General features: G+C 38.1%; 1 protein-coding gene across 2 annotated transcripts in view; it reads left to right on the top strand.

Annotated features, from left to right (window-relative positions):
- The window catches only part of Chchd3 (coiled-coil-helix-coiled-coil-helix domain containing 3), a 269,961-nt gene that overhangs the window by 55,658 nt on the left and 186,566 nt on the right, over positions 1 to 27,737 (top strand). For both annotated transcript variants that reach the window (XM_013021712.1, XM_013021713.1), the window contains exon 3: positions 3,327 to 3,408. In XM_013021712.1, the coding sequence (XP_012877166.1) occupies positions 3,327 to 3,408 (82 nt within the window). The remainder of the gene's footprint in view (positions 1 to 3,326; positions 3,409 to 27,737) is intronic.

Here is a 27,737-nt window from a genome sequence, read left to right as displayed (position 1 = left end):
CCACTTGAGCCACAGCACCACTTCCAGCTTTTTCTGAATAGTTTATTGGAGATAAAAGTTTCATGGCCTTTCCTGCTGGGGCTGGCTTTGAACTGTGATCTTCAGATCTCAGCCTTTTGAATAGCTAGGATTATAGGTGTGAGCCATTGGTGCCCAGCTTGATGTGTTCATTTGATTGCAGTAATCATAACATAATTTGTGTGGATATGGAATGATCATGTTGAATATATACATTATTTGGGGGTCAGTCATACCTTGGTAAGTGTGGGAGAATAACCCAAAACAACAAAGAGAAGATATGAGCTCACTTAGGAAAAAAATAATCTATCTCATTGCTTCATACTTAGACTTGGTATACTGAGGTCTTACAGATACTAAGTTTTAATTATTAATTAATTTAAAATTGAATTTTGATTGACAATCTGATTGAATTTTGCCTGAGACATTTTTTGTTCTTTTGGAATTTGAAGTAATCAAGGTGAGGCAGCATGGTTTTGCATATATAGATCGACAGAGTATTGATTCTAACTTGCATGTTGAACCTCAGAGTGTAGTTTGATCAGTAGTACCAATTAGGTAAAGTGTTTCTTTTCTTCTTTTTTCTTTTTCTTTTAGCAGAGCCGTATATACTTTGAAAAATGTAGTGTCTGATTATTCTGCTCATTTGTGAGAACTGTGTGCAAGTACCTAGTCAGTGGCTTGGTAGCTAGCAGAAACAACCCACGTGTTCAGTGGATAAGGAGACCAAACATTGGGCAGATTAATTTGTTTATCCAGAGTCTGGTTAGTAGGAAAGCACACTAGTTAGATTCTTGCTGAGCTCTTTCTGCTTGTAGTTTGTCTGCCATTGTTTGTATTGCTTAAAATCCTTTAATCATGAGAAAAGCCAAGATTTGCCTGAATACAAATACAAAATACAAATAGAATTGTTTGCTTTTGTGGCTTTCTAGATTTTGTGTGATCTTTTCAAAGCAAAGACTTGTATCTTTCTCATGCTATGACTGTAAGTGGGGGGAAAGCCAAACTGGAACCTACTAGAGAGTTGGAAGGGATCCTAGTGCACAGAGTTTGAGAGAACTGCTGCCTGGAGGGTAGAAACTTTCTCAGGGTCCCCCAGAATTAGACATCCATGTTGGGAATTAGACCCCGAGTCTGCTATCCATGCTTCTTTATGTCATGCACACCCCCACTTGCTTGAGATACATTGAACTATTCGAAGTATATAGGTCAGGTTTTTTAAATAGAAAGTTTACAGAGTTGTGTAACCTCTGTTACTAATTTCAGAACATTTTTAACGCTGCTGAAAGAAGCCAGAGCTGAGCATGATGGCACATGCATGTCATCCCAGAATTTGGGTGGCCAGCCTGGGCTACATGATGAGACATGGCCTCCCTGCTTCCCTGACCCCTGCCACACCCCCTCTACCCCCAAGGAAAAAAGCCACCGACCCTTGAGACTTTCTCTATCTTCCTTTTTCTCCCACTTCAGCAACCACTAATCTACTTTCTGTGTTCAGGCCTAATCTGGATATTTCATATGCGTGGAAATACATAACACACAACGTTTTGTGTCAGGCTTCTTTCAGAAGCCATGATGTTTTTAAGGTTCATCTGTGTTGTACTCTGTACTTCACTCCTTTTAGTGACTGAATCCTGTTACAGTCAACCTTATGGTGACCATTCATTCATCCGTTGATGGGGATGTAGATGGTCTCCACTTTGGGGAACCTACAAGTAATGATGCTATAGATGTTCATGAGCAAATTTCTGTGTTGACATATGTTTTCAGTTCTCATGAGAATTTTCAGTACCCGAGGATGGATTTCTGGGTCATGTGATAACTCCACTTGGACTTCTCAGGACTACCAAACTGTTTGCCACAGTGGCCGTGCCATTTCATGTTCCCACCAGTAGTATATGAGCATTTGAGTTTCTGTAGATCTTCTCCAACATTATTAATTTTTAAATCATAGTATGTTTGAAGTAGCATATCATTATGGCTTTGATTTGTGTTTTACTAATGGATATGGTTGGGCAACTTTTCATGTGTTTATTGGCCATTTACATATCTTTTGAGAAATGCCCATGTATGACTTGTGCCCATTTTTAATTGGTGTATCTTTTTATTGCTTGCCTGTATCAGTTATTCATGTGTTCTGAACTCTGGATATAAATTCCTTGTAGATATTTTCTTCCTTGCATTCTGTGGTTTGCCTCTTCATTTCCCTTTTCCTCTTCTTTCTCCTCCATCTCTCTTCCATCTCCCTCTCAACTTCTCCCTCTCCCTCTCTCTTTCTCTCCTCCCATGTAGCTGAGGTTCCAGACATTTCACCATGCCCAGTTTGTTGACAGAGATTGAGATCTCATTAACCTTTTGCCAAGGCTAGCCTTGAACTGGGATTCCCTCAACCCCCAGCTCCTGAGAGGCTCGGCTTGCAGGTTTGTTCATCACACCTGGCCTATCTTTAGTTTGCTTTCTCTACAAATGAGAGAAAAAGCAACTTTTCATGCACATTTGTTTAGTGTCTATTAAATATTTTAAAAAGTTGTTACTTTAATTTTTATGATTTTGTCCTGAGACAAAGGAAACATACTGTCTGGGGAATCAAATAGTATATCCAAATAGCAGAAACAGTACTGCCCTGTTTCCCAGCTATTAGTTGAACCATTTGAAATAATGCCTGATTATTTGTATTCCAGACAGTTCTGAAATAGTTTCTGGGGCTCTTTGGGTCCTGATTTAAGTCACTGGATATTTAGGAAGATACAGCCGTGGTCTCAACACTGGCCTCCTTCCAGTTGTTGGCACTTGAATTTGAATGACATGTTTTCCAAAAAATATTGTTTCCAAATTTCTATATATCATAAATCAAGGAGAAGTGAATATAATACAAAGGATCATTAGATAATGAATGATTTTATTAAATATTTAGTTATTGAAGGGAAGACTTTGTGTCATTTTCCACTTTTCTGATGTCCCTGGACTTCTCTTTACCTGCAGTTGTCAGACTTTAATATTAGGACAGCATTTTAAAGAATTCATACTTAATAGCTCCATCCCCACTGGGCAGTTAGAAGCTCCTCAAGTTTATGACAAATTTTGGCACGTGTGGAAATTTCTAGGTCACCAGACAACTCTTGATGAAAGTACTCCTGGGCGTACTAATTGCTCTTCCATAGTGCATTGGAATGCATTGGAAGGAGGCACTGAGCACCTGGCCCAACTTGGTCCATCCGCTCCAGCTCAGCTTGCTTTTCCTGAGTGTTTTCTTGCCCTTGTTTTCAGAAGTTGCTTATTTCATCTGTTTCTGCTTTTGTTGATTCTAGTTTCCGATGAAGAATTAAAACGAAGAGTAGCGGAGGAGCTGGCACTGGGACAAGCCAAACGGGATTCTGAAAGTCAGCGGCGGTGAGTTCCATGCCATCTCGGAATTTTTGTGGACTTGTCATAAGTATCAAATGTCTTTAGAGGAGAATGATTGTAATAAGACACATTATTGGCTGAACTTCAGAATGATCTGATATGAACTTGGATAATTTTAGGGTTTTTTTTTTTTTTTTGGTTTGTTTGTTTTTGTCAGTTGTGGGGCTTGAACTCTGGACCTGGGCGCTGTCCTTCAGCTCTTCAACTCAAAGCTAGCCCTCTACCACTTGAGCCACAGTGCCACTTAGCGCCACTTCCGGTTTTCTGAGTGATTTATTGGAGATAAGAGTCTCATGGACTTTCCTGCCCTCCGGGCTGGTTTTGAACCGTGATTCTCAGATCTCAGCCTCCTGAGTAGCTAGGATTACAGGCGTGAGCCACCAGCTCAGCTTGTTTTTTGTTTCCAGTGTCCTCCTGGGGCTCAAACTCAGGGCCAGGGTTTTCTCCCTGAGCTGTTTTGCTCAAGGTTAGCACTTTACCACTTGAGCTCCACTTTTGTCTTTTTTTTTTTAATCCCCTCTTGTTAATTGGAGTTAAGAGTCTCTTGGACTTGACTTTCATACCCAGACTGGCTTTGAACTGGGATCCCGAGTAAGGGTTATAGGTGTGAGCCACTGGTGCCCAGCCCAATTTTAGTTTTGAAGTGTGCTTGTTAAAGTCCTGTATTACCTTCTCCCCACACTTGATTGTATAGAGTTATCATATCTACTAAAGATTCTTAGTTATACAAATATTGCGTCTTGCTTTCTCATTATATGAAATTTAAGTTTTGAGGATTTTTTCAGAATTTCAAAAATCTACCAATGAATATGTTTAAGAATAAAAATCAAATTACCTGTTATTATATATTAAAGCAGATAATGTTAGAGATTATACCATTTTGAATATAGTACTCAAATTAACGAATAATATTAATTGGTAATATTCTCACTTAAAAATTGGTGATGTTACAGGAATGTATATGAAGATTAAAAATCCTCTATAATTCTGTCCTGCAGCCATAACCATTCTTAATACTATAGATTTTTTTCTACATATATATTTCATCTTATTATTGCCATTATTTTGTTATTACAAATAACAGTTAAAGACTACTCACTAAAGGGTTTTGTAATAGTAGAAAATTAGAAGCAATCCACATGGCCCTCCTGAGGAAGCAAATGGATGCAGTATGGTCTATTCCTACTGTGGGATACTCGACAGTCAAGTATATCCTTATGTGCTGATTCAAAAGGATGCTAAGAGCCATGAACTGAAAAAAAAAAAGCAGTGTACAAAGCAGCACAAATACTTTGTTTTTGGTCAAAAACAGTACTTTTAAAAGACTTAAAGTATATATTTATTCAGAAAAATGTGTGAATACATTTTAGTCCAAGATAGTGTCAAGTGCTTCCCATCTGTGCCGTTTCTGAGGTTTGCATGTAGAACAGAGCATTTGGATCACATGGTCATGTGAATGTCTCTCTCTACTGTGAGCATCAGGCACAGGCCTCCACTGAGTCGATGCTTGCTGTGCGTTTGTTTTGTTTTGAATCTTTTTGTTTGAGAGAGCCAATAAAGAACCTTTGAATAGACTGAAGTCCTTATTGACCCTAGGACCCTCAACTTAACCTCTTTGGGCACGAATCCCTGAAATGAAGAGGTTGAAATAATGTTCTCTGTGTTCCTCCCCTTGACAAACAGCTAAGGTAACCCATAATGTGCACAAAACATACAGATCAGAATATGAATCGTTTAAGACCACTATTTTCTCAAGAAGATGAGGTGGTTTATGGCTTTGTGTTTTGAAAAAAATTCAAGCTATGGTTAGTACTTCCAAAAGAGTCTGTGTATATTTCATTAGTTTCCCATGGAGCATTTATAATTATTTATTTGGGTTTGCTTGGTAGAATATATAATTAGATAGTAAAGTTTAAATATTAAAAAATTCAATTCACTTTCATTAAGTAAAGAAAACCAATGTGTTGTAGTAGCAGTTCTTAGCTTTTGAAATTCTATTATTTTTAATTGAATCTTATCTTTAATAAAAGATTTTTGGTTAAACTCATTTTTTTTATTATATTTCACAGGATTTTTTTTCTTATATGGTGCAGTCTTTTAGTTACGATAACGTTCCCTATGGTGTGTGTGTGTGTGTGTGTGTGTGTGTGTGTGTGTGTGTGTGTGCACGCGTGTGTGTGTGTCTGTGTGTATGCCTATGTGTTTGTGTTTCTTTCCTTCCTTATTCTACTCCTGTGTGCCCTGCTGATTCTGGAAAAGGGACCAGACAGATAAGTTGAATAAAAGGTGCCGGTGAGAGCCAATTTCATATCTCATTTAGAATGAGCTTGGCAGCCTAGCTGTAACTTGGACAAATGAGTATTGATAAAGAATTTATTTTCTGTCACTTTTAAGGAGAACAGAGAGTGGTACAGCCTTTTTATTATTTTTTTCTTTTTAAAAATGTTTTGTTTGAAGCCTCCTTTATGAAAACTTCTAGCTGTCAAATCTTGACAAAAAGTGTGTGTTCTTCAATATGGTGGTTCTTAGAGGAATTGATAGCTGCTTTTTTTTTTCTTGTTTGGTTTTGTTTCCTTTTTTCTACCATAGAAGAAACTTTTCAAAAAGCAGTAAGTTTTATGGTTCGTCTTTTAAAAGCAACTTTTATTTATGCATTATTGTATCTGTTTCCTAATTTGAAATCAGACTTGCAAGCAGTTTTGCAAAAATAGCTCCTCATGCCATTGTAATGCCACTTGTACATCTCTCGATGACTTAAGTTTTCAATACTCCTCCAGTGTTCACATGGTCAACCATGTCTCCAGTACATTGGATCTGAATGTATGTGCTAGTACTTGTAACTTTCAACTATACTTGTTTGAAAGGATTTGAGGATTAATTTTCAATGTGATAATTTTCTTTATAGAATTATTATAAAATTGGGGCTAGGAAGGTGTCTCAGTGGTAGAGCGCTTGCCTTGCATGCCTGAGGCCCTGGGTTTGATTCCTCAACACCACATAAGCAAAAAGAAAAAAGCTGGAAGTGGTGCTGTGGCTCAAGTGGTAGAGTGCTAGCCTTGAGCTGAAGAGCTGAGGGACAGCGCCCAGGCCCAGAGTTCAGGCTCCACGGCCCGACTGGACCCCCTCACCCCAAAAAAAGAATTATTATAAAATTGATTTGCAATATTTTAAATTGGCACCAAAATATTGTATATACTTATGGGGTACCATGTGATGTTTCTTGTCTGTCTGTATCATTGTCTCTCATCCATGTATCTATGTGTCTATAACTTAAGTATCTATCCATCTATCTATCCATAATCTAGTAGCATCTTCAAATCATTTTACAGGGGTTTTCAATTTCACATGTTCATTATTTCTATGTACAATGAATCTTGGTCAAAGTCACCCTTCCATCATTTTTCTCCACTCCCACCTATCCCATGCCTATCTATTTGATCAAGTTTCCTAGTTCTATTTGTATATATGTACACTTAGTGATTTTTTTCAACAGATTCAAATACTACATAATGTTCAGGTTATGGCAAACTGGCTTCCTCAAATGCTTATCTTTTTTTTTTGTGGCATAAACATTCAATATTCTTTTGATTTTTATGTGTAATCTTCTTTAAAACATTGTGGGACTTTTTAGGCTCACTCAAAGCCAGAGAAGAGTCCGTTGAATCTCCAGAACCACCACCCACAGTTCTAACCATTTTCAATTCACCCTACTCATTCTACTAGGTGGAGAGTTAAGGGGTGAGGCGGGGAAGTTTGTGAACTTTGTGGCTGGGAAATATCCTGAAATGTCTTCCATCTGGGTAGCTTAAGTAAAGACCATGTTCCAGTTTGATGTCTTTTGGTTGAAAGATAGAAACTTAACCCCGATTAACTTGGAAGAAGGGCAATTTTTAGAAGTGTATTTGATAGTTCAACAGCATTAAAAGGAAGACTAGGAACCATTAGGGAAGGACTGGGACTACTAAAACTGTTCACAGTGGGAAGTAATGCCTCAAAAAGAGATAGATCTAGATGAGGCAGGGCCCTCTAACAATGGGGGATAGATAGCAGGCGGCGGAATTCCATGGAACTGTAGAGGCCATGATTTTTTTTTTTTTTTTTTTGCTGGACGTGGGACCTGAACTCTGGACCTAGGCACTGTCCCTCAGCTCTTCAGGTCAAGGCTAGCGCTCTACCACTTGAGCCACAGCGCCACTTCCAGCTTTTTCTGCTTATGTGGTGCTGAGGAATCGAACCCAGGGCCTCATGCATGCAAGGCAAGCACTCTGCCACTGAGCCACCTTCCCAGCCCGAGGCCATGATTTTTTTGAAAAAGATATACCATTAAGAAAAAATTTGTTACAACATGCAGCACAATAGTTTATTTCTTTGGGCTTCTTTATTGAAAGGGCTCCTGAAGATTAATTTTGAATTTGTAAAAACACATCACCTGTATATTCATAAAGAGGAAAGAGTAAGCAAAATACATTGATTAAGGTAATGGTTTGGAACTGGGGGAGATTTTAGTCTTGGGATGCTTGATAATATTTGTAGACCATGTTGCCTGTCATACTTGTCAAGTGTTTTTACACATTGTGGGAGACCAGAGATAGTCTTAAATGTCCTATAATTCACAGCACAGGTTCCCTGCTCACTGCCCCACGACAGAGAATGGATTGTGCTGGTAATACAACCAGTGTTCTTCAGACCTATGCATACTGGATTTCCATCCTTCGAATCACGTTTAGACTAGGGGTGTGATGTCCTTGTTTTTCTGTATAATATCATGTTCTGTGTTGATGAAAACCTGGTGGCACAGTATTCTTTAACTCATTGCTCTGCTGTTCTTGGGAATTTTTTAGGCTGAAGGGCTGACACCAGGTCTGCAAATTTTGATGCTTACATACTAGCTATGACAATAGCAGCAGGATTGCTACTGGCAGGCAGCAGTTGTGGGATGCTTTCAGGGATGTGAAAACATGGAAAAGCATGTGTCCTAGAACTGGCAAAACGGGGTCTCTATTCACTCAGAACATGGAATCTGACAGATGGAATAACTTCTCTAGGGTGTTTTACCTTTCTCCTCTTTATCTGCTTCTCTGACTGACTGCTACACATATTTAGATCCCATTCCAAAATTAGCAAAACGGAAGAGATTTCTTTAGGGCATTTTAAGTCATCCCAACTCCTTGTAGATTGTCTTTCCTTTAAACTGTAATGCAGACATGCCCCAGTGGAGGTTTGTTGGTAAAGCCACAGTGACAACATCAACTATAAGCTGTTATATTTAGAATAAAGCTTACACATGGACTCTGTTTAGTAGGTTTATGGGACTCCTGAGCGATTTGCTTAGTTAACAAAGTTATGCATCCAAATTGCTGATGGATTAGTTCACAATCTGAAATTGGTGATTCTAATTTATAGAGTCATGCTTTTGTTTATCAAAACGTCTATAATACAGAATAGGAACTCAGAATGCAGTACAGAGTAAATTGGACCGCGAGCCTTCTGTTTTTGTGGTGAAAGTCTTATGTATATTTAGATAGTAGTTGACTGTGTCGATTTGCAACCACAACCAGCCAGTGTAGCAAGTATATGTGATACAGTGTGAGTGTAGTCTTTTTAAATGTTCTTTACTTCTCCCCTTTGTCCTGCCTTCAGAAGTCAGATTCTTGACAGCCAGAAAAATGTTACCACTCATGACCTTTAATCTTTGGCATTTGAATTTTACCTCTTATTAAAGTAAAAATATGTTAGTTTTAATTACCTTTCTACAGAATGAAGAAAGGGACTAGCTGCTTGATGTAACTAGTTGTACATCAGCCAAGATTTCCTGCTGGCTGCTTGTTAGTTGAATGTTGGTTGGATGTTAGTTGAAAAATTTTCCCCTCACTTTTAATTATTTGGAAAATTACATTTGACTTGTGAGGCTTAAAATAATTAATTTAGTAAGTGGCCTAATAAATTAGTCATACATTTTTATCAGTTATCTTGTTTAACATATAACACAGTCCATTTACTTTTCCATTGATAGCCGGATGGATACCATCAAGTGGGGCGTAAAACTTATTTGTACCTTTTAGTTTCTCATAATGGTGGAATTTATAGGGCTGATACCTTCTGTTTAAATTGGTTATGTTTAAGAATTGATTTTGGGTGTGGGGGGTGAGGGGTGTAGCTGAGGAGGTGGGAGGGAAGGGATGGTAGGGGAAAAATAGAGGAGGAGGCAACAATGCTGGATAAGAAATGTACTCATTACCTTGCTCATGTAACTGTAACCCTTCTGTACAGTATTTTCACAATAAAAAACTCACTTAAAAAAGAATTGATTGTATTAAGTACATTTAGCCTTCATATGAAAAAGTTAGACTAGGAACGAGGAGTTTGCAAGCCACAAACAGGGTTTTGTGAGGTATAGTCATGTTTAAAGAATTTAATATGAAAAATTGTGTATATAGCATGGGACCTTTCAAGTAGAATGTTCAGTAATCATGTTCAATGGGGTGAATCACTATGATGTAAGATCTTGACCACAGAATTTTCTAGGACGGTCAGGGTTATGGTTTGGATGTGGCTTATTCCCAAAGGGTTCTCAGTTTGGAAACTTGGTTTCTTGAGTGGAAAAGAAGGCAAAGGAATCTTTAAGAGATGGGTGTGTGTGTGTGTAGGGGCGGGGTGGTGGTGGTAAACACTGCTCTTGGAAGTGAGTAAAGTGGCTGTCATAGGATCCTTGAGTTCTTTCAAGATTGAATTGTTATAAGAACAAGTCTGATTCTTGACTGGCAATGTGATCTCCGACTCTCACAACATGCCCTTGCTATGGTACTATGTGCCAACAGATCCCTCCTTCATGGAGCTGAGTCTAATTTTGATGCCATAATCACAAGTCTCCAAAATCTTGAGCCAGCTTAACCTTTCGTTTTTATTTACTATGTTTCAAATATTTTAAAGTGATCTTTTAAGTAGTTGGAAAAAGGAATTTTATTTCAACATGTCAGTTTATGAATACAATGCATCTTGACCAATGTCTCCCTTCCATTGTTGCCTCCCACCTCTCCCCCGTCCCTTCAAGTAACCTGGCTCTGTTTCCACACATGTACATTGAATATTATGACTGTATTCTCTCCGTTCATCTCCCTCCCTCTTCTGGATCTCCCTCAAAACATCTGTTTACAGTCAGTATTTTCTTATGCTGCAGTCAAACTGGCATGGTTAAATGAATTTTACTTCTAATTTAAAAAAACATTCACAAAGAAGTGAGTAAAGTAGCACACTAAGTGTGCTCGTAAAGTGACTAATTCCAGAAATGCCAGCATCACATGACTGTTGAAGGGTATGGCTTGCAGTGATGTTTTTTCTTATGAAAAATAAAGATCCCACTATTTTTAGATGATTTTTCTTTCTAACCCTATTTTAGCTCTGTCTCCCACCCGTCCCTAGCTTTCTGAATTGCTGTTGTTTTACACCCATACTTTTCTATTTCTTTCTGCTTCAAAGTAGATGAAGACCTAATCACTGTGAATGGATTAGGAAGATCACTGCTTTGCCACTCAGTGTGTTCACTGGAGAAGATTGGAAGTGCTGTTTACTAGGTAGTAGAATATGAGCCATCTGCTACGTTCATCTTTTTTCTTCAAGTGACACTTCTATGTTTTTAATAGAGACAACTGCTCTTCTATAACTCACAATTATAGAAGGTTGGAGTATCCAGTCTGTTTTATTTGTATCTCTTTACTTCTTTTTCCAAACTGAATTTTCTTTCCTATTGATGCTCTGCCACTACGGTGGAATCCTGCTCTGAATCCTGTTTGAGAAGCTATTTTTGCATAGCAAGAAAATCGGAGAACCAAAGTCAATCAAGCATGCCATAGAAATCTGTAACTTTTTACTAGTTCTAATAGCGGCAGTGATGTGCACCCACTTCTTGTTCAAATGTGTTGTTTGACAGTAATTATAGTGTTTATTTCACAAGAAGCATACCATTTGAAGTAATTTGTGCTCAAGCTGCTTTCTGTATGTGGACGTTTCTAGGAATTCATTTCTCAGTGTTCTATTGTAGGAATTCTTGTTGAAGTTTCTCCATTACTTGGAACAATCTAGGTTTTCTCTTTTGGGGGTTGGGAAGGGAGTTGCAACATGTTCTTTGGATCATGTATTATTTATGTCATAGTCTATTCATGCTTATTGTCAGTCCTGTCACTAGTTTTTAAAGACAGGTGACTGAGAAAGCTATTTAGAAAGTGTTTCAGTTGATAGCGGAACTAGACTGGAATGGCCCTGTTAACTTGGTCTTTACGTAAACATTTATTTAAGGGAAGTTTAACATGGAAACTGAGATAATCTCATTCAAGTGGGGATATAATTAGGTATGTGGATTTAAAGCACTGGTAGTCCCTCTCTAATTTCTTTTCTTGGAGACCTAGGAGCCATTGTAGGTTCTCATGCTAACTTGGGGCTTTGTTCATGACACTGTGGATCAGAATCATTGGCTATCCACTTCGGATACCTAGTATTTGAGGAATGTATTTTTCTAATCCAGATAGCATCTGTAGGGCAGACTGTTCTGTGTTATTCTAGAAGGTGAGTAGACTCTGGCTCAATATCTGTTTTCTTAAGTTTAGAAGGCCATCTTCATGGGCAGCAATCTGACATCAGTCTTGGCCTTCTGGAAGCCATCTGCTGGTCCCACTGGTTCTGTGCTTTAAGAAAGAGTAGCAGAGGGTGAGAGCCACAGGCATATACACAGAGAAGAGGGTGAGGTCCTTCTACACACAGTCCACTCAGAGCAATTATACAGAGGGCTTCCTTCTGCCCTCCCTTGATTTTTAATAGCTTTGCCAACTGAGCCTTGACCTGAAAAAGTTGTGAATGATTTATCAGTTTTATCTCTGGATTATATATTTTTTCCAAACATTATATTATACCCTTTTGCATTTCTCCCTCTTCTTTTGCTTTTTCTAGTTAGAGAAGACTGTTAAGTATTATATTGCTGGGCGCGGGTGGCTCACGCCTGTAATCTTAGCTACTCAGGAGGCTGAGATTTGAGGGTGGAGGTTCAAAGCCAGCCTGGGCAGGAAAGTCCATGAGATTCTTATCTCCAATTAATCACTAGAAAACCAGAAGTGGCGCTATGGCTCAAGCGGTAGAGCGCTCGCCTTGAGGTAAAGAACGCAGGGATCCTGCCCAGAGTTCAAGCCCCATGACCAACCAAAAAAAAAAAAAGAATCATATTGAGGGAACTATATTCTCTTGCTTCCCGTTCCTATCCAGAGGCAGATAGGCTTTATCTTTGGTTAAAAAGTTCCCTCATGACATACAGACAAATTTATTTATACCTAGTTATATACCTTGGAGTCATGGATTATTTGTTGTGAAAACCTTTTCAGAGCAGAACATTTCCATGCCCAACTAAAATGAGAAAAAAGCAAAAATAGGCTGATGTTTTCTTTACATTCTGTACATTGACCACTGTTTTCAGCATTTCATCTGTTCTGTCTCATTTTTGCAATATCCTTGTTGGGTATTACCATGAACCCCACTTCATAAAATGAGAATACGGAGAGGCTAAGCCACTTGCCTAGGAAGTTGTGTTGAGATTTGAAAACACTTCTTTGTTGAATTCATGCACGTAATTGTTTGATAGTTCCAATTCCTATGTCCAGGGAATGCTTTTAAACTTTCTCATTTACCATTACGGCAAGGAATAACAAGGATTTACTTTGATTTTTCTCTTTAAGAACCTTTAGTAAATAAAAGATCTGCTGTAAGGTATTAGATCTAGACAGCTACTATGTGATATCTGTAAAACTTTCTCCATCTTGGGACCAAACTCTTTTAAGAGTCTGTGTTTGAAGTTTTTTTTTTTTGAATATGTAGACTATCACTACTCAGTATGTTTTGTGTGCATTAGTTTCATGAATGTGTCAATTAAACTGCTTAGTTTAGTTCTTGTTAGCTTCAGATTGGGACAGGTTTGTTTTTTTCCCCGACAGTGAGGAATACATTGAAGCAGAGGTTCCCTGCCTCATGAACTTCAGAGCTGACTGTCCACGCTTCTGGTCAGGGAGGCCCAGCCTGTGCCTGCTGGATCCACTATTTGGCGGAGCAATTAGGATACGTTCTATGGGGCAGGAACGTATCAGCCTGTCCTAGAGTCAGGAAGCAATGAAGAGGGGCAATATTTACATTAATATCTGTTCTCTAGGGGAAATCATTTTGCATTTCTCCTTCTATCTTTATAGGCTTACTTTCTCTTTTTAGAACGGGAGACTGATTTACTCTATTATTAGGTGTTGGTTGCATTACATGGTGTGTTGGGTTGTTGGCTTTATAGTATTATAGTGTTACTGTTTGTTTGCCTTTCACATGAGTCTACATAGCCATAGAGTCTACAAAATTTATATTTTCTAATCAATTAAAAAGTTAGCTAATGGCTGGGAAGGTGGCTCAGTGGTAGAGCGCTTGCCTTGCATGCATGCGGCCCTGGGTTCATTCCTCAGCACCACATAAGCCAAAAAAGCTGGAAGTGGTGCTGTGGCCCAAGTGGTAGAGCACTAGCCTTGAGCTAAAGAGCTGAGGGTTAGTGCTCAGGCCCAGAGTTCAGGCCCTATAACCAACCAAAAAAAAAAAAAGAAGAAAAAAGAAAAAGAAAGCTGCTGGGCTATTTTTCCTTGGGTATAAAATACTGACTTCCTTCACTGAAATATGTGCAGCCTGCATGGGAACAATTTATTAGTCATATGCTATTTACACTGGCTTGCTTTCTTATAAACTATCTTTTCCTCCGGGCTTTAACTATTTCATTTGAATGTTTTTCAGGTTGTCTCATTAAAATGATTTTGGTGAGATTTTAGTGTCAAACAAAAAGTTTAAAAATGGAAGTTAACCATGTAAGTGTTTCAACTAATCTCTTAAATCAAGTTCTATCATGATTACTCAGAATGGATCATTTAGATTCCTTATTACCCCATTCCATTTTGTGAGTACTGATTGTGTTAAAACAAGAATGTCTTAGAAATTCATAAATTACAGTGCATTTTGCTTCCCTATGGCATTGATAGATTAAAGCCAAGCCACATCAAAATAGTACCAAAACATTACTGAAACCACCAATGTAAGAATGTCTATTAATTAAAAAGCCATTATCCAACAGCTTTTGTGATTCTTTTTTCACTTCTACAGAACTAAGTAGGTCTGAGTAAGAAAGGTCATACTCCAGACCAGTGAAAACATGAATAATTCTGGTTAGAGGAAAAATTTACCAAAGAAATATGTGAATCTTCCTCCTCTTTTCAACCTTGTTTTTCTCCAGATAAAATCATTCACACGTTCATATCCTTGGGGTTGTGGGTGCTGTCCCTGAGCTCTTTTTGCTCAAGGTTGGTGCTCTACCACTTTGAGCTACAGTGCCACTTCTGGTTTTCTGGTGGTTAATTGGAGATAAGAGTCTCTTGCCCAGGCTGGCTTTGAACTGTGATCCTCAGATCTCAGCTTCCTGAGTAGCTAGGATTACAGGCATGAGGTACCAGTGCCCAGCTATAGTTTGTTCTGAAGAAAATAAGATTGAGTAATATTGTATATGATCTACCCTTTCTCCCAATTCAGAACATAAAGATCTCAGTAGTTCTTAAACAATAAACACCATTTAAAAAGACTTTACAACTTGTAAAAAGTTATACTAAGTGAAGTAAGGCAGACCCAAAGAAACATAGGCTGCATGGTTTCCCTCATTTGTAATAATTAGATTGTGCCTTAAATCTACCAGTAAACAGAATAGATAGTAAAAGACAAATAATTACACTTGGACTTAAACAGCACTCTAGTTGAGAAGGTGGCTCAGTGGTAGAGTGCTTGCCTTGCATGCATGAGGCCCTGGGTTTGATTCCTCAGCACCAAATAAGCAGAAAAGGCCAGAAGTGGTGCTGTGGCTCAAGTGGTAGAGCGCTAGCCTCGAGCTGAAGAGCTGAGGGACAGTGCCCAGGCCCAGAGTTCAGGACCCATGACTGACAAAAAAAAAAAAAAAAAGTATACAGCACTTTAAACATTCACACAGTGAGAACAAAGGAGGATATTCTTAGGAGATCAGTAGCTATGTGCATGCGATCATATAAAATAAGAAATAGAAACAAGAGTTTTGCAATGTTTGCATTTTTTCTTTCCTTTTTTTCTTTGGTTTATTCCCTTTTGTCCGTGTTTTTGGTTCTATACCCTTTATCTTGTATATAAATTTATCTGATTTGGGGAGGGGAAGGAGAAGCACAGAAATAGTGGGACAAATGGTGAGTCAATTCAGCAGTGATACTCACTAGACACTATGTTGGAAATGAACTATACAACTTGGTAGGGAAAGGTGATGGGAGGGGAAAAATGGGAGAGAATGAAGGAGAATAATACTCAGTACCTGTCTTACGTGACTGTAGCCCCTCTGTACATCACCTTTGCAATACTTTTTCTTTTTAAAGATAACTTTCCAAGTTGGGTGTGGAGATTAACAGTAATCCCAGCAATCAGGTGGTAGAGATAGGAGGATCATGGATTTGAGATCAGTCTGATAGCCCTAGATTGAGGTAGTTGTAGTGAGACCAGGTCTCAAAATACAAAAGGAAGACTTTCTTTAGGAAAAATAATAGGACCATGTCATGGTATTATTAGTATACATGGTAATCAGAGATCACATGTAATAGTAGGAGCTCACAGCTTTTAGACCCTGCATTTGCATAAGTACTTGGCATGTACTGTGTCTTTGATCCTTACTGAATTCCTGTGGGGCAGGCTTTGACCTGCAGGCATCCTCACTTGGTGGATGGAAAGACTGCAGGACATTGAGTTTTACTTGCTCATGTAATCACACTGGCAGCAAAGATGGGATTGGGATTTGAACTCAAGCAGCCTAGCATCTGAGGCATAGTCATCACTCTCTTGGATTATGTCCCAGCAACTATGGCATTTTCTGTTTTCTGAACACTACACCCAAGGCTGTTTTGAAATAGTTACTAAAGGTTTTGTAGTTTCAACACAGTGGAGATTGGCTCTGCTTTGATTGTGGAGTCCAGTGAATTCAGGATTTAGTTCAAAAGGATTTGCAAATGAAAGAATTTTTTGGAGTTTTTGTTTTTTTAATTCACATGAGTATATTTTGAGATAAAACTATCAAAATACTATCATATAGTGGGTAAAGATTAATATTTCTATATACATTACAGTTATTTACTGGAAATTGTGCATTTCTTTATGAATATATCTGTCAACTGCAATTCATTTTTTTATAAAATTAAAGGAAAGAAACATAAACTCTTATCCAAGTGGATTTCTGGAACTTATACAACTTGATGGGTGTGTCTTAGAAAGCTCTTGAAACAGGTGAACATGTGAATAGTGTTAGATTACCAAAAAGATGAAGGTAACACCAGAATTTTGATTACTAATTATTCTTGATTCCTTTGTTCTGCTTTTATTTCCCTTTCTTTCCTCATTCTGAGTAATTGAGCTTTAATATTTGTACTTTAAAAATACACTACAAATCATTTGTCTCTTAACCATTTGTATCCACACCAAAGTCTAAACTAATACTTCTCAATAGTGGGAGAGTTTGTTTTCCTGACACTTTAGTTCATCACAACATCTAGGTACTGCTGGCATCTATCAGATGGAGGCCAGTGTTGCCGCTAAACATACCACAGTCCACCAGATAGCCTCTCACCACAAAGAATCATCCTGTCCAAAATGTCAATAATGGTAAAGTTGAGAAACACACACTGAGCCATTATCATTTCTCACTCTCCTATTCCACAGTCACCTGCTCAGAGCCACTTGTCCCTCATATTCTGTTTCTCAGAAAGCAGTATTAGTTTACTTAAAGAAAAAGTCTTTTAAATATTGTTGGCTTATTTGCTTAAAACCTACTGGCTTTTCGATTAGATTTACATAGAGTGCAAAAATGTAGCTAGCACAAAATTTCAGCCCTTTCCCTTGATCTTTTGTCTTTCTGCCCTCTTTTCTACATTCATACATCTAGGTCTCCTCTTTGCCCTCTCATTGATCATCCAGCTACATCAGGTGGGAAGACTGGTTTGCACCTACAGTTCTCTCCCCAGGATCCTTGAGGTGCCTGGTGTTTTGTATGGCTGGCTCCCACTTAACTGTTCATATTTCTTTTCAAATAACCCCACTGAGATCCTTGACCTGATTACTTTGTCTGAAATATCTACAGTGTTCAGATTTTCTGTCCTCTCACACAGGCTGTCCTTTTCCTGCTTTATGGTTTTTGTTTTTGTTGTTTTCTTTCTTTATTTTATTTATTATTTTTTTATTGTGAAAATACTGTACAGAGGGCTTACAATTGCATGAGCAAGGTAATGAGTGCATTTCTTATCAAGCATTGTTGCCTCCTCCTTTTCTTTTTTCTCACAGTACTTTTATCTGTTGACGGTCTTTCTCTTGCACAGGAATATAAAGGAATGAAGGTAAAGCTCATGGTCTGTTGTATGGGAGGGATGAAAAAGAATCGATCACTAAATTGCAGCATTATTTTATTCTTGTGCCTAATAAATTGAAATGAGCTAGAATATGTGCTGAAGGAGAAAAAGACAAGATATATTCCTTATATCAATAGCAACTACTGTTTAATGATCACCTACTGTGTGCCAGGCACTTACCTGTGTACCAGGCACATTCATTTGTGTATGTTAGATCCAAACTTTCTCAAGATCCAATAACTCTTGCTGTAGCTAATGTGTACCTTCCCAGGCACACAAGGCTAGGTGTTTTTCCTTTAAGTCAAACTAGGGAGCACATTTCTGATAGCTCTCTTCTCAGTTGACTTAGGGTTTAATTTTCAATTGGAAAGCAGCTTGGAGGGGCTAAAAATACTGACCAGAGGTGGTATCTGGATTCCATCTGCTTTCCCTTCTACTGCAGGCCTTTTGCCCAAAGCTTGCTCATCAGATTTTTGTGGTTTGTAGACAGTAGCTGTGATTCACGTTTTCCCTTCTAGAAGGTTGGCTTTCAGTTTCTGGTATGAGGAGTGCGTCAATAATTCTGGGGTGACCAGATAAAAATAATGACTTTCTCATCTTTTCCTAAAAATTTAGAATGAAAACATATTCTTAAGGTCTCTTCTATTTTTATTTTTGAGCCCAAACATACTACATGTAAAACCTATACTGTATGGTGCATTTCTTTTTTAGAAGAGACTGAGTCAGAATATTTATGTGAATTTTTGAGCCTTGATGGTTGGGGCAGAGCCAGAAAGTAGCTGCATCTGCCTCTGATTTGTTCCCCTGGACTTGACAAAGGGATTCCCGTTGTCCTTAGATCATTTGGGGCTTTGATCAGGAGGAGCATGGAGCGGTAAGGATTGGCTCAGAGTTTTTTGCAGCAACTTGAGAGATCATCTCTTTTTTTTTTTCTGACTGCCTCAGCCTCCCAGCTCCTGGGCACTGGTGCTGGCCAAGGCTCCAGGGAAGCAGAGTCCCAAGTGGCTGTTGGTGGTGAAGTGTCTGAGTTTTATTATATCCCTGCTTCCTGCCTTCCCACTTGCTACTTTTAGTTTTTTTGTTTTTTTTCATTTTCCAGCAGCTTGTCGTAGGAATGACACACACATAGCACACTTGGCCTTAGATAGCGTTTTGCAGACAAGAACAACAAATTCGCCAGTCAGGGAACAAAGTGGGAGAAAAATGAAGAACAATATTAGAAAAGAACCCTTTGGGAAGCTGCCCACAAAAAAATGTTATATTAAAATCAATACTGGGGCTTGACCTTTTGTGGTACTGTATATTTTAAAGCCTCCTATTGATTCCCTTTTAATAACATGTTTATTTTACTTTACAGACATAAGCCTAGGGAGAGCATAAAAGGAAAAAATCAAATTCTTTATGATGGTGGTCATTTAAATTTGTCTCAGGAATTTTGTATGGCTTGCCAGTGTTCTCTGGATGTATTTAATGTATTCTTCTGTTGTAACACTGCAAGAGGTTATGAAGCAAATTGTTTTTCTTCTTGTTAAAAATACTCTTGGCATTCTTGTATCCTATGCTTGTATCCTCCCTCTACCAAATTACAATCTTTTATTTTTTCCTTTTGCCTATGTTTAAAAGTCAGACAAACCTCATTTTGATAGATTTTTCCCCCCCTTCTTCAGTCCTGAAAAAAAAAACAACTTTGATATGCTGCATCTGTTGAGTCTGGGTGCATTTGATGACAGTTCTATGCATAAAGACAGCTGTCTTCTACTATGTGCCTAATGGCAAAGTATCAAAGAATTGGACATGTTCTTAGCTGATCACTCAGTCTTGTCATTCTAGAGACAGGAATATACACTGCTGTTAGCATCTGGGGTCTACTATACTTAGGAGGTATCCTCCAGTCTTGTTGTCCAGTCTTGAATTGATTGCACTGTGTGCACACCTCCTCCAGTGGTTTCTGTTATGAAAAAAAAACCCCATCACAGATTCTTTTCCCACTTTCAGATGTTCTTCTCCATCCTCCAGATATTAAGAGATATTCATAACAGCAGGAAGGACTTGAGCCATATACCTGGAAAGGTTATCTGACAAATGGCAAATTAAATGAGAGTCAACCTGCAGAACATCAAGTTAATAGGCTTGAGGAGAAGTAGGATGCGTACCTCTCATTCATCGCTTTAATGTAATAGTCCTGTTGTTTATGGGACATCTGATATCACATGTGGAGAAGCCAGACAGCAATTCCAGGAAGGCTGTAATGGATTAGAGGACATTTTGAAAGGGCAAGTAAATTAATCAAGAAGCTAAAAGAATCAGAAGGTTGGAATACATTGTATTATAGCATGGGGCCAGGAGGAGGCTCTGCAGACATATAGCAGAAGATCTCTAAGGAGGTCCAGGGGGCCTAGTTTCTTCTACCCTCCAGCCTTACGTCTGTTGCAGAGATGATATTATTATCTTTCTGCCCCCTGCTGGGGTGGGGTGGGCGTTGACTTGCTAGCATCATGAAAGATGAGTATCATAAAAGCTAGCCCGGAAATAAGATGATAACATTCAAAAAGAACCCAGTCAACCATCAGGTTGTCTGATCTCTTGGTAAGAGCAGAGTTGTGATGAATATCCAGAGGAGCATGAGAAGGTCAGAGTATATATACCAGGAGACTGGAAGTGGGCCTCGGGTAAACTCTGCCTCTGCTTGCTTCTCTTCCCTGGGCCCATTGTTGATGGATGATTGCAGCCCATTTTCTCCTCAGGGTCTGTCTTCCTAGTACTCAAGAGTATAGTAGTATCCATGTTAAAGGGACAATCACAGGGCATGTGACAGTACTAAGAAGTGTTTTTTCTAATTAGAAAAATAATACGTGCCAAATAGAGAAATGCAGTTGAACAAAGGAAGATAATGAAAGCTACCCACCATTAATTTCACTCTTCACACAAACTCATGGGGAGAGTAACAGGAGTATTGTCATTTTTATGAGCTGCTTTAGTTTGGCTCTCCTAAGATCTATGGTGAGCCTGGTTTTGTCAGCATATAACTTCATGGCTGCTCAGTATTAGGTATTTAGGCTTTCAAATAAACAGTTGAGAATGATTCACTAAATACCAAATACCAAATATCCTTGTTATTAAATTTATACATATCCAGTGTTTCCTGAGGGTAAATCCCAAGTAAAATTACCAGGTCAAAGGTTATATAAAATATTATTGCCAACTTACCCTCCAGAAATTGTGCTAGTTAACTTACTACCAATATGAGTTTCTCTTGTCTCCTCCCCCACTCATTATTGCAAACTTGGGGAATATAGTAATAAAACCAACATTGGGCTGTCGTACATCTATGTGACATACCTTATCATGTTTGTCTGACTAGCATTTTCATTAACTTTAGATGGATGCTTTCTGATAGGGTAGAATGGTTTCTCTGTTCTGGTTTAGGCACTGTGTGAATGAATATTGTTAGGTCATTTCAGATTGTTGTGAAGTCTATGTAGTTTAAAGTCTACTTAATTAATTCCAATAATTGCTATCTACAGACTTGTAGATAGCAATTCCCCTGAAGCATGAGGGTAGCTGGTCAGAGGCTAATAGATGTGTATTGGGTATAGACAAGACAAGCTGAGACCCAGTTGACTAGGAATGGGTTCAGCTTCTGACCTGGCCTCAGCTTACCTGGCTGGTTCAATGGCACCTGTATCTACAAGCTGACTGTGGTTAGGGTCAGATGCCAGAAAAGAAAGAAGCCAGTGGGAGACACTGCCAGCCTTACAAGTAAAATATTGGCCTGAACGTAGTAAATACTAACATTTTTGGAATGCTTTAGATCATAATGTTCTACCTTTTGAGAGATAACAGGTGTTTGCCTTCTGCTTATTGTAAATGAAGGCAAGTCAAGTAAGTTAGAAAATGAAAGCAAAATACCTATGGGAAGTAAAATGAGCAACAAAACTCTGGTCTTAAAAAGTTGTATAGCTTAGATTTTTACTTTTTTTTTCTTCCAGAACTTGGGTTTGAACTCTGGTACTCTAGCCCTATAAGCCGTACCTCCTACCCTTTTGCTTTGTTGTGGGTGAATGGTGATCCTCGTACTTTACAGGTAGCTGGGATGACAGGCATGCACCATGGCACGAATCAGTGTCATGTGATCACACTCCATAGATCCTGGAGCCAAAATCAGTAGTCAGTGTGTTTGAAAACCTTTCTTACTGCGCTGCAAGACTGCCTTTCAAAGTGTCTTGTGTCCCCCATTCCTTCCCCCACATTTAGAATCTGTTTCACATTGTCTTTTTCTTCCTGTTGTCTTTTCTCCTGTCATGTAATTGTTCCAGTGTTAAGTCTTTCTGTTTGAACTTGGTTTTCGACATGTATCTTAACCCAGTTTCTACAGTGGCATTCAATTGACCCCAGGCTGCCTGGTTTTGTTTTGCATGTATTTACAAAGTAGCGTTTCTGAGACTTACCTTGTGCTTGCATGGTCGTTCTTGTCAGGGCCAGTTTCATGAACTGTATCTACTTCAGCGGTTCCCTGCAGGAAGTGGCTACACTGGTTAATAAGAGATATGGAAAGATTGATGGGTCTGGTTTGGTTTTAGTAGTGCTTCCTCAGCAACACACTATCTCTCATATTAAATCTTTAATGGTCGCTTTCAGACCTGAAATTCTGCAGCATTGACTGAAGTTTGAACTCTGGGCCTCACGTTTGCTAGGCAGGCATTATGCTCCCTGAGTTATGCTTCTACGCCTTTTGTACATTCTTTCTTAGATAATGTCTCAGAATTTTGCCCAGAGCTTACCTCAGATCACAGTTCTTCTACCCATGTCTCTTGTAAGTTGGCAGATGTGAACCATTACAACTAGTTTATTTGTTGAGATGGGATCTGGTTAACTTACTGTCCAGCTTGGTCTTGAATTGCAGTTTCTGCTTCCTGAGGGGCTGGGGTGACAGGCATGAGCTACCAAGCCTGGCCCTTTTAAGCATTAACATAATGGAGAGTCCTGATGACGAGAATTTTTAATATGTTTGAAGGTTTTAAAGAGTTCACATTCAGCTGATCTATAAAGATGTTGTCATATGTCCTTAGTTAATCTGTTGTTACCCTACATAACCTATATTTATGATCTCAGAAGGTGTATTTATAGTAATATACATATTACTATAAGGAGTATATTTACTATGAGGAGTAGCCAGTCAAAGGTGATAGATTACTTTGGCCAAGAGCTTGAGTCAAGGCATTGAGCCTCAGAAAACATGAAACCCCAGGAGTGTGTGAATTTGAATGCAACAACTAAGATCTGAAATGCACTGTCATGGTACAGAGGGAAAGTACAACTGATCCTTATAAGCCACAGGATGCTTTTTTGTTGTCAGGTGTTGGGGACAATGACAAAATGATCATTTGCTCACACATGCATCATGGGAGATGTTCAGTTCTGTGTCTCCCACATAGTAATGCTCAGCAGTGGTGCTTGTTTTCCTTAACCCTTCTTTCAAAATCAAGCAGTCTATCTTGTCTAGTCCCATGATTGACCCAAACCTAGAGAGGTTAATTTATCATTCGAAGCCCATTTTTAAAGCAAACAGGTCTCTAGCTCTTTTAAGAGAATGTTTGCTCATTCTGTTCTCTGTTAGCCCAGTAAATACGAGTCTTGAGGGAATTTTAAAGAATTGGCAATAGTGGGTTGTTTCATGTCATTATCGGCAATCTTCTTTCTGCAAATTAGAGTGCTCATTGTCTTTGAAATATTTCTCTCACCTGAGATGCTGCCTTTTGAGCTTCATCTTAATGATTAATTTTACTTATGTAGAGCTATATATATATGTATCCTTAATGCTTTTAGGAATTATTTTTCCATAAACTTGAAACTGACCCCATTGCTCTCTTACATCTTTTTCTACCCCATTTCCTTGCTCGTGGCTATAAATAACATACTGCAGCTCCTGGAAACTGAATACTTGTTTTATTTTCCAATAACTTGGGTGTTTCATTTCATCCCGGAAAGTGTAATGAAACTATATAACAGTATTACTCACTTTCATTTTTATTCTTGCTCAATCTCCTTTTAAGTGAATGGTAAGTTAATATCATTGCACCATTTACTGCTGATCTGACTGCATTGTATATGAGGTTTCAAGAGTTGGTCATTATGGGACATTAAATGGAAGAGCAATTTTAGTAAGGTTCTATAGATATTTGAAAAGAAAAAGAAATTGTAAATGTGTCTTTATTTAAATTGTAAGCCTATTCAGAGTTAATTCTATTAAGTCAAGCTAAGTGAATTAGAATCCAAGCAGTAATGTAGACTCTAATAAGTCTTTTTATATGAGTGATATTTTTTGTAATTTTTACCTTTACACAGGTTATCTCTGTATAATGTTCTTGTGAACTGTTATAGTCCCAAAAGGGAAAATATAATTATCATGAATTTCTATAATTATAACAATATCAAATCTAGTTATGATGAAGAACATTCAGGAACTCAAATTTAACATTGATCACTGCTGGAAAGATAGGATTTAAATGCCACCATGGTCAGTTTTGTTTATGACTCTTGAGTAGATATAACCCTTTGTTTCCTCAGCAAGAAACTGATAAGCTTGCCTCAAATGGAGGATAAATATGTCTGCACATGCACATTCAAATGCTTATTCTTCTAGAGCTCTAATTCCCTCTGTGACAGTCTCAGGAAGTGCTCTATTGGACTGAGTTCCAAGTCTGGTTCCAATTCTGACAACACCTAAGAACTTTCCTTGTCTGTGAGATGGAAGATGATAATGCTTCAGGTTTGTAATGCTTCAGGGTTGTTTTGAACATTCAATGATACGTTCCATGTAAAATTCTTAGAACAACACAGGTTCTCATAAAGAGTCATAGTAAATTGTCTGTGTGATTATCTACTTCATCCATCCATTCATTCATTTCAGAGAGTTCTCTAGTTGTATAGAGTGAAAAACCTCTTCTTTTCTCTGTATAACCTTTCTTACTTCCTGTTGCCTTTACAATTTCTAAGAATTGTAGAGAATCTTGCTGGTGAAATGGAGAGAAAAAAATAAAGCTGAATGAAGATAGATGAACTTTTTTGTTTTACAAGAGTCATTGATTTTCTTCTCTATTGTTGGCCCATTTCTAGTTCCAGAAGTTCCAAGTAGGAGAAATAAGATGACATGTTTTTCTTGGCAGATTTATAATTAAGTAAAAACACCCTTTAGTTGGAAAGCTGCTCATGTAAACTTATAAATTAATTTTAGTTTCAGCGGTTGATTTTTATGTGTTGGCATCTTTATCTTTTGATTTGTCTGTTTAGGAAATCGTTTTCAGGGGGCTGGAGATGTGCAGTACGATCCAAGGATCTCTTTGCTGGAGTACTGCGGTGCTGCATGGGAGACAGGAGGATCTAGTTGTGTTTGGCTTTTAAAAAGACTCTCTGAAAGGAAATCCACATGGGTTAGAGCCAACTCTGCGAATGTAGCAGCATAGCATATAAATATAATTTTAAGAATTCTCATTTATGCCTGGATAGTAAATAAGTACAAGGACTGAGGATCAATTAAATACTGGCCTTTTGGAGAGAAATCAGTTTGGTGAGGAAGATGCTATCAGAGGGGGAAACCTGATAAATGTCTTAGAATTAAACAGTGAATAAGCTATGAGCAAAACCTGATGACTTTTAATGAGCACCTTATTATTGCTTTGATATATAGAAAGGAATAAACCTACCTTGTACCTTGCATATGTTTGAGATATATTCTAAATGTAGAGCAGCAGATTTCAAAGGCTTACTAAGAACAAACTATAAAAACTTATTGAATAATTGACTATATTAATTACATGATGAATGAATTATATTTTGGGTGTATTAGGCCAAATAAAATACATGGTTAAAATTAACCATGTTTTCTTTTCTAATAGGGGTTCTAAAAATTTATAATTACCTATATAGCTTGTATTTGTAAGAATATATACCCTTCCATATTTTATTTAGTTTAAATGTAAGAAGACATTTGTAGACAAATGGAATAAAGAAGAATTCAGGAAGTCAAGTGCAGTGCCCAACTTCACTCAAAAGTGGGAGCCATTGTTAATGATTTTCTTGTGTATTTTTAAATTATTTTTTAAAAGGGCTTTGGTCTTAAGTTCATTAGAGTAAAATTCTAAAAGCTACTATAATGTGAGGGAGAATTCTGGTTTGAGTTGGTAAAAAGACCAAATGAATATCTCTGAGTTTTGTTTTGTTTTGTTTTGTTTTTTGGTCAGTTGTGGGGCTTGAACCCTGGGCTTGGGCGCTGTCCCTCAGCTCTTCAGCTCAAGGCGAGCGCTCTACCACTTGAGCTACAGTGCCACTTCCCCAAATGAATATCTATATGCCTTTCCCCCCCCTCAATTACTCACATTTATAAAAAATTGGATTACTGAATCTGTATATCTATAAAGAGCCTCCACCTCATTGGTAACAGTGAGTTTGTAGCACCAGTTTTTTTACATGGTTTATCAGAATGACTCACTTACTAGAGCGCTAATGAGAGCTCTCATACCAAATGAAGACCATTAGTTATCATGGGCAGAACTTTTCCAGATTTTGTAATATAAACTTTTAAGCAGCTTTGTTTCTTTTTTGTCTTCCCAATCCCCTATAATTGTTGTCATAATTTCTAATTTGGCAAAATAGGATACAATTAATCTAAATGGCAGCATTATGTGACTATCATAAAGGAAAGGCCTTATCGTTGGTAGTAGAGTCAGTGTGATCATTTAAAACAACCCTTTGTACACTGTTCTAAGCACACAATGAATTCCTAATAACGAATCAATGATTAAAGCACATTATGGCAAATGAATTATAGAGCATTGAGTATCACTATTTGTCCTTTTTTCAGATTAAGAAGATAACTTGGTGAACTATCAGAGTATGACCTTAATGAAAGTTTAGACATTAAGGAAAGATTTTTTAAACTCATACATTTGCACTCATTTTCCTCCTTTATTATAGAATTGAAATGAGGCAACACTAAAACGGTCCTTGCTTGCTTTTTTTTTTTTTCTTCCTTGTCAATCATGGGGTATGAATTCAGAGCCTGGGCACTGTACCTGAGCTCTTTTTGCTCAAGGCTAGTGTTACCATGTTGAGCCGCATTACAGCTTCCATTTTTTAAGTGGTTAATTTGAGATAAGAGTCTCATAGACTTTGCTGCCTGAGCTGGCTTTGAACTGTGATCCTCAGATCTCGGCTTCTTGAGTAGCTAGAATTATAGTTGTGAACTACCCAGTGCCAATTTGCTTGTTTTTATTTTTTGTTTTTGTTTTTGTTGGTCATGGGGCTTGAACCCTAGGCCTGGGCGCTGTCCCTCAACTCTTCAGCGCAAGGCTAGCACTCTATCACTTGAGCCACAGCTCCACTTAGGTTTTCTGGTGGTTTTTATTGGAGATAAGAGTCTCACGGACTTTGCTGCCTGGGCTGGCTTTGAACTGCGATCCTCAGATCTCAGCCTCCTGAGTTGCTAGAAGTACAGGTGTGAGCCACCAGCACCCGGCTTTTGCTTGTTTTTTAAAATTAATATAACTACACATAATTTGTGTGTAGGGTTTCATGCAGGGTTTTGAAACATTGAAGCTGCTCAATACATATTACACAGATTTTTCTTAGTGTGTGTTTGACAGTATCAGTTAACTCAATCTCCCAATAATCTCTTAAAATAGGATGTTAAGTGTTTTCATCTTCATATGTGAAAACCATTGATTCAGAGTTAATGTGTTTGTCAATAATAAATTTAGAAAAGAGAAAATTTAGTCAATGATAAATTAGAATAGAGTCCATAGCCTCATTGTTTTAACTCTACTTCATATTTTAGTAATTTTTGGTATATAAATAGAAATGTAT

The sequence above is a fragment of the Dipodomys ordii genome, unplaced genomic scaffold (genome assembly GCF_000151885.1).
Source record: "Dipodomys ordii isolate 6190 unplaced genomic scaffold, Dord_2.0 Scaffold56, whole genome shotgun sequence".
NCBI lineage: Eukaryota > Metazoa > Chordata > Mammalia > Rodentia > Heteromyidae > Dipodomys > Dipodomys ordii.
This window is presented reverse-complemented; position numbering and strand designations above follow the sequence as displayed.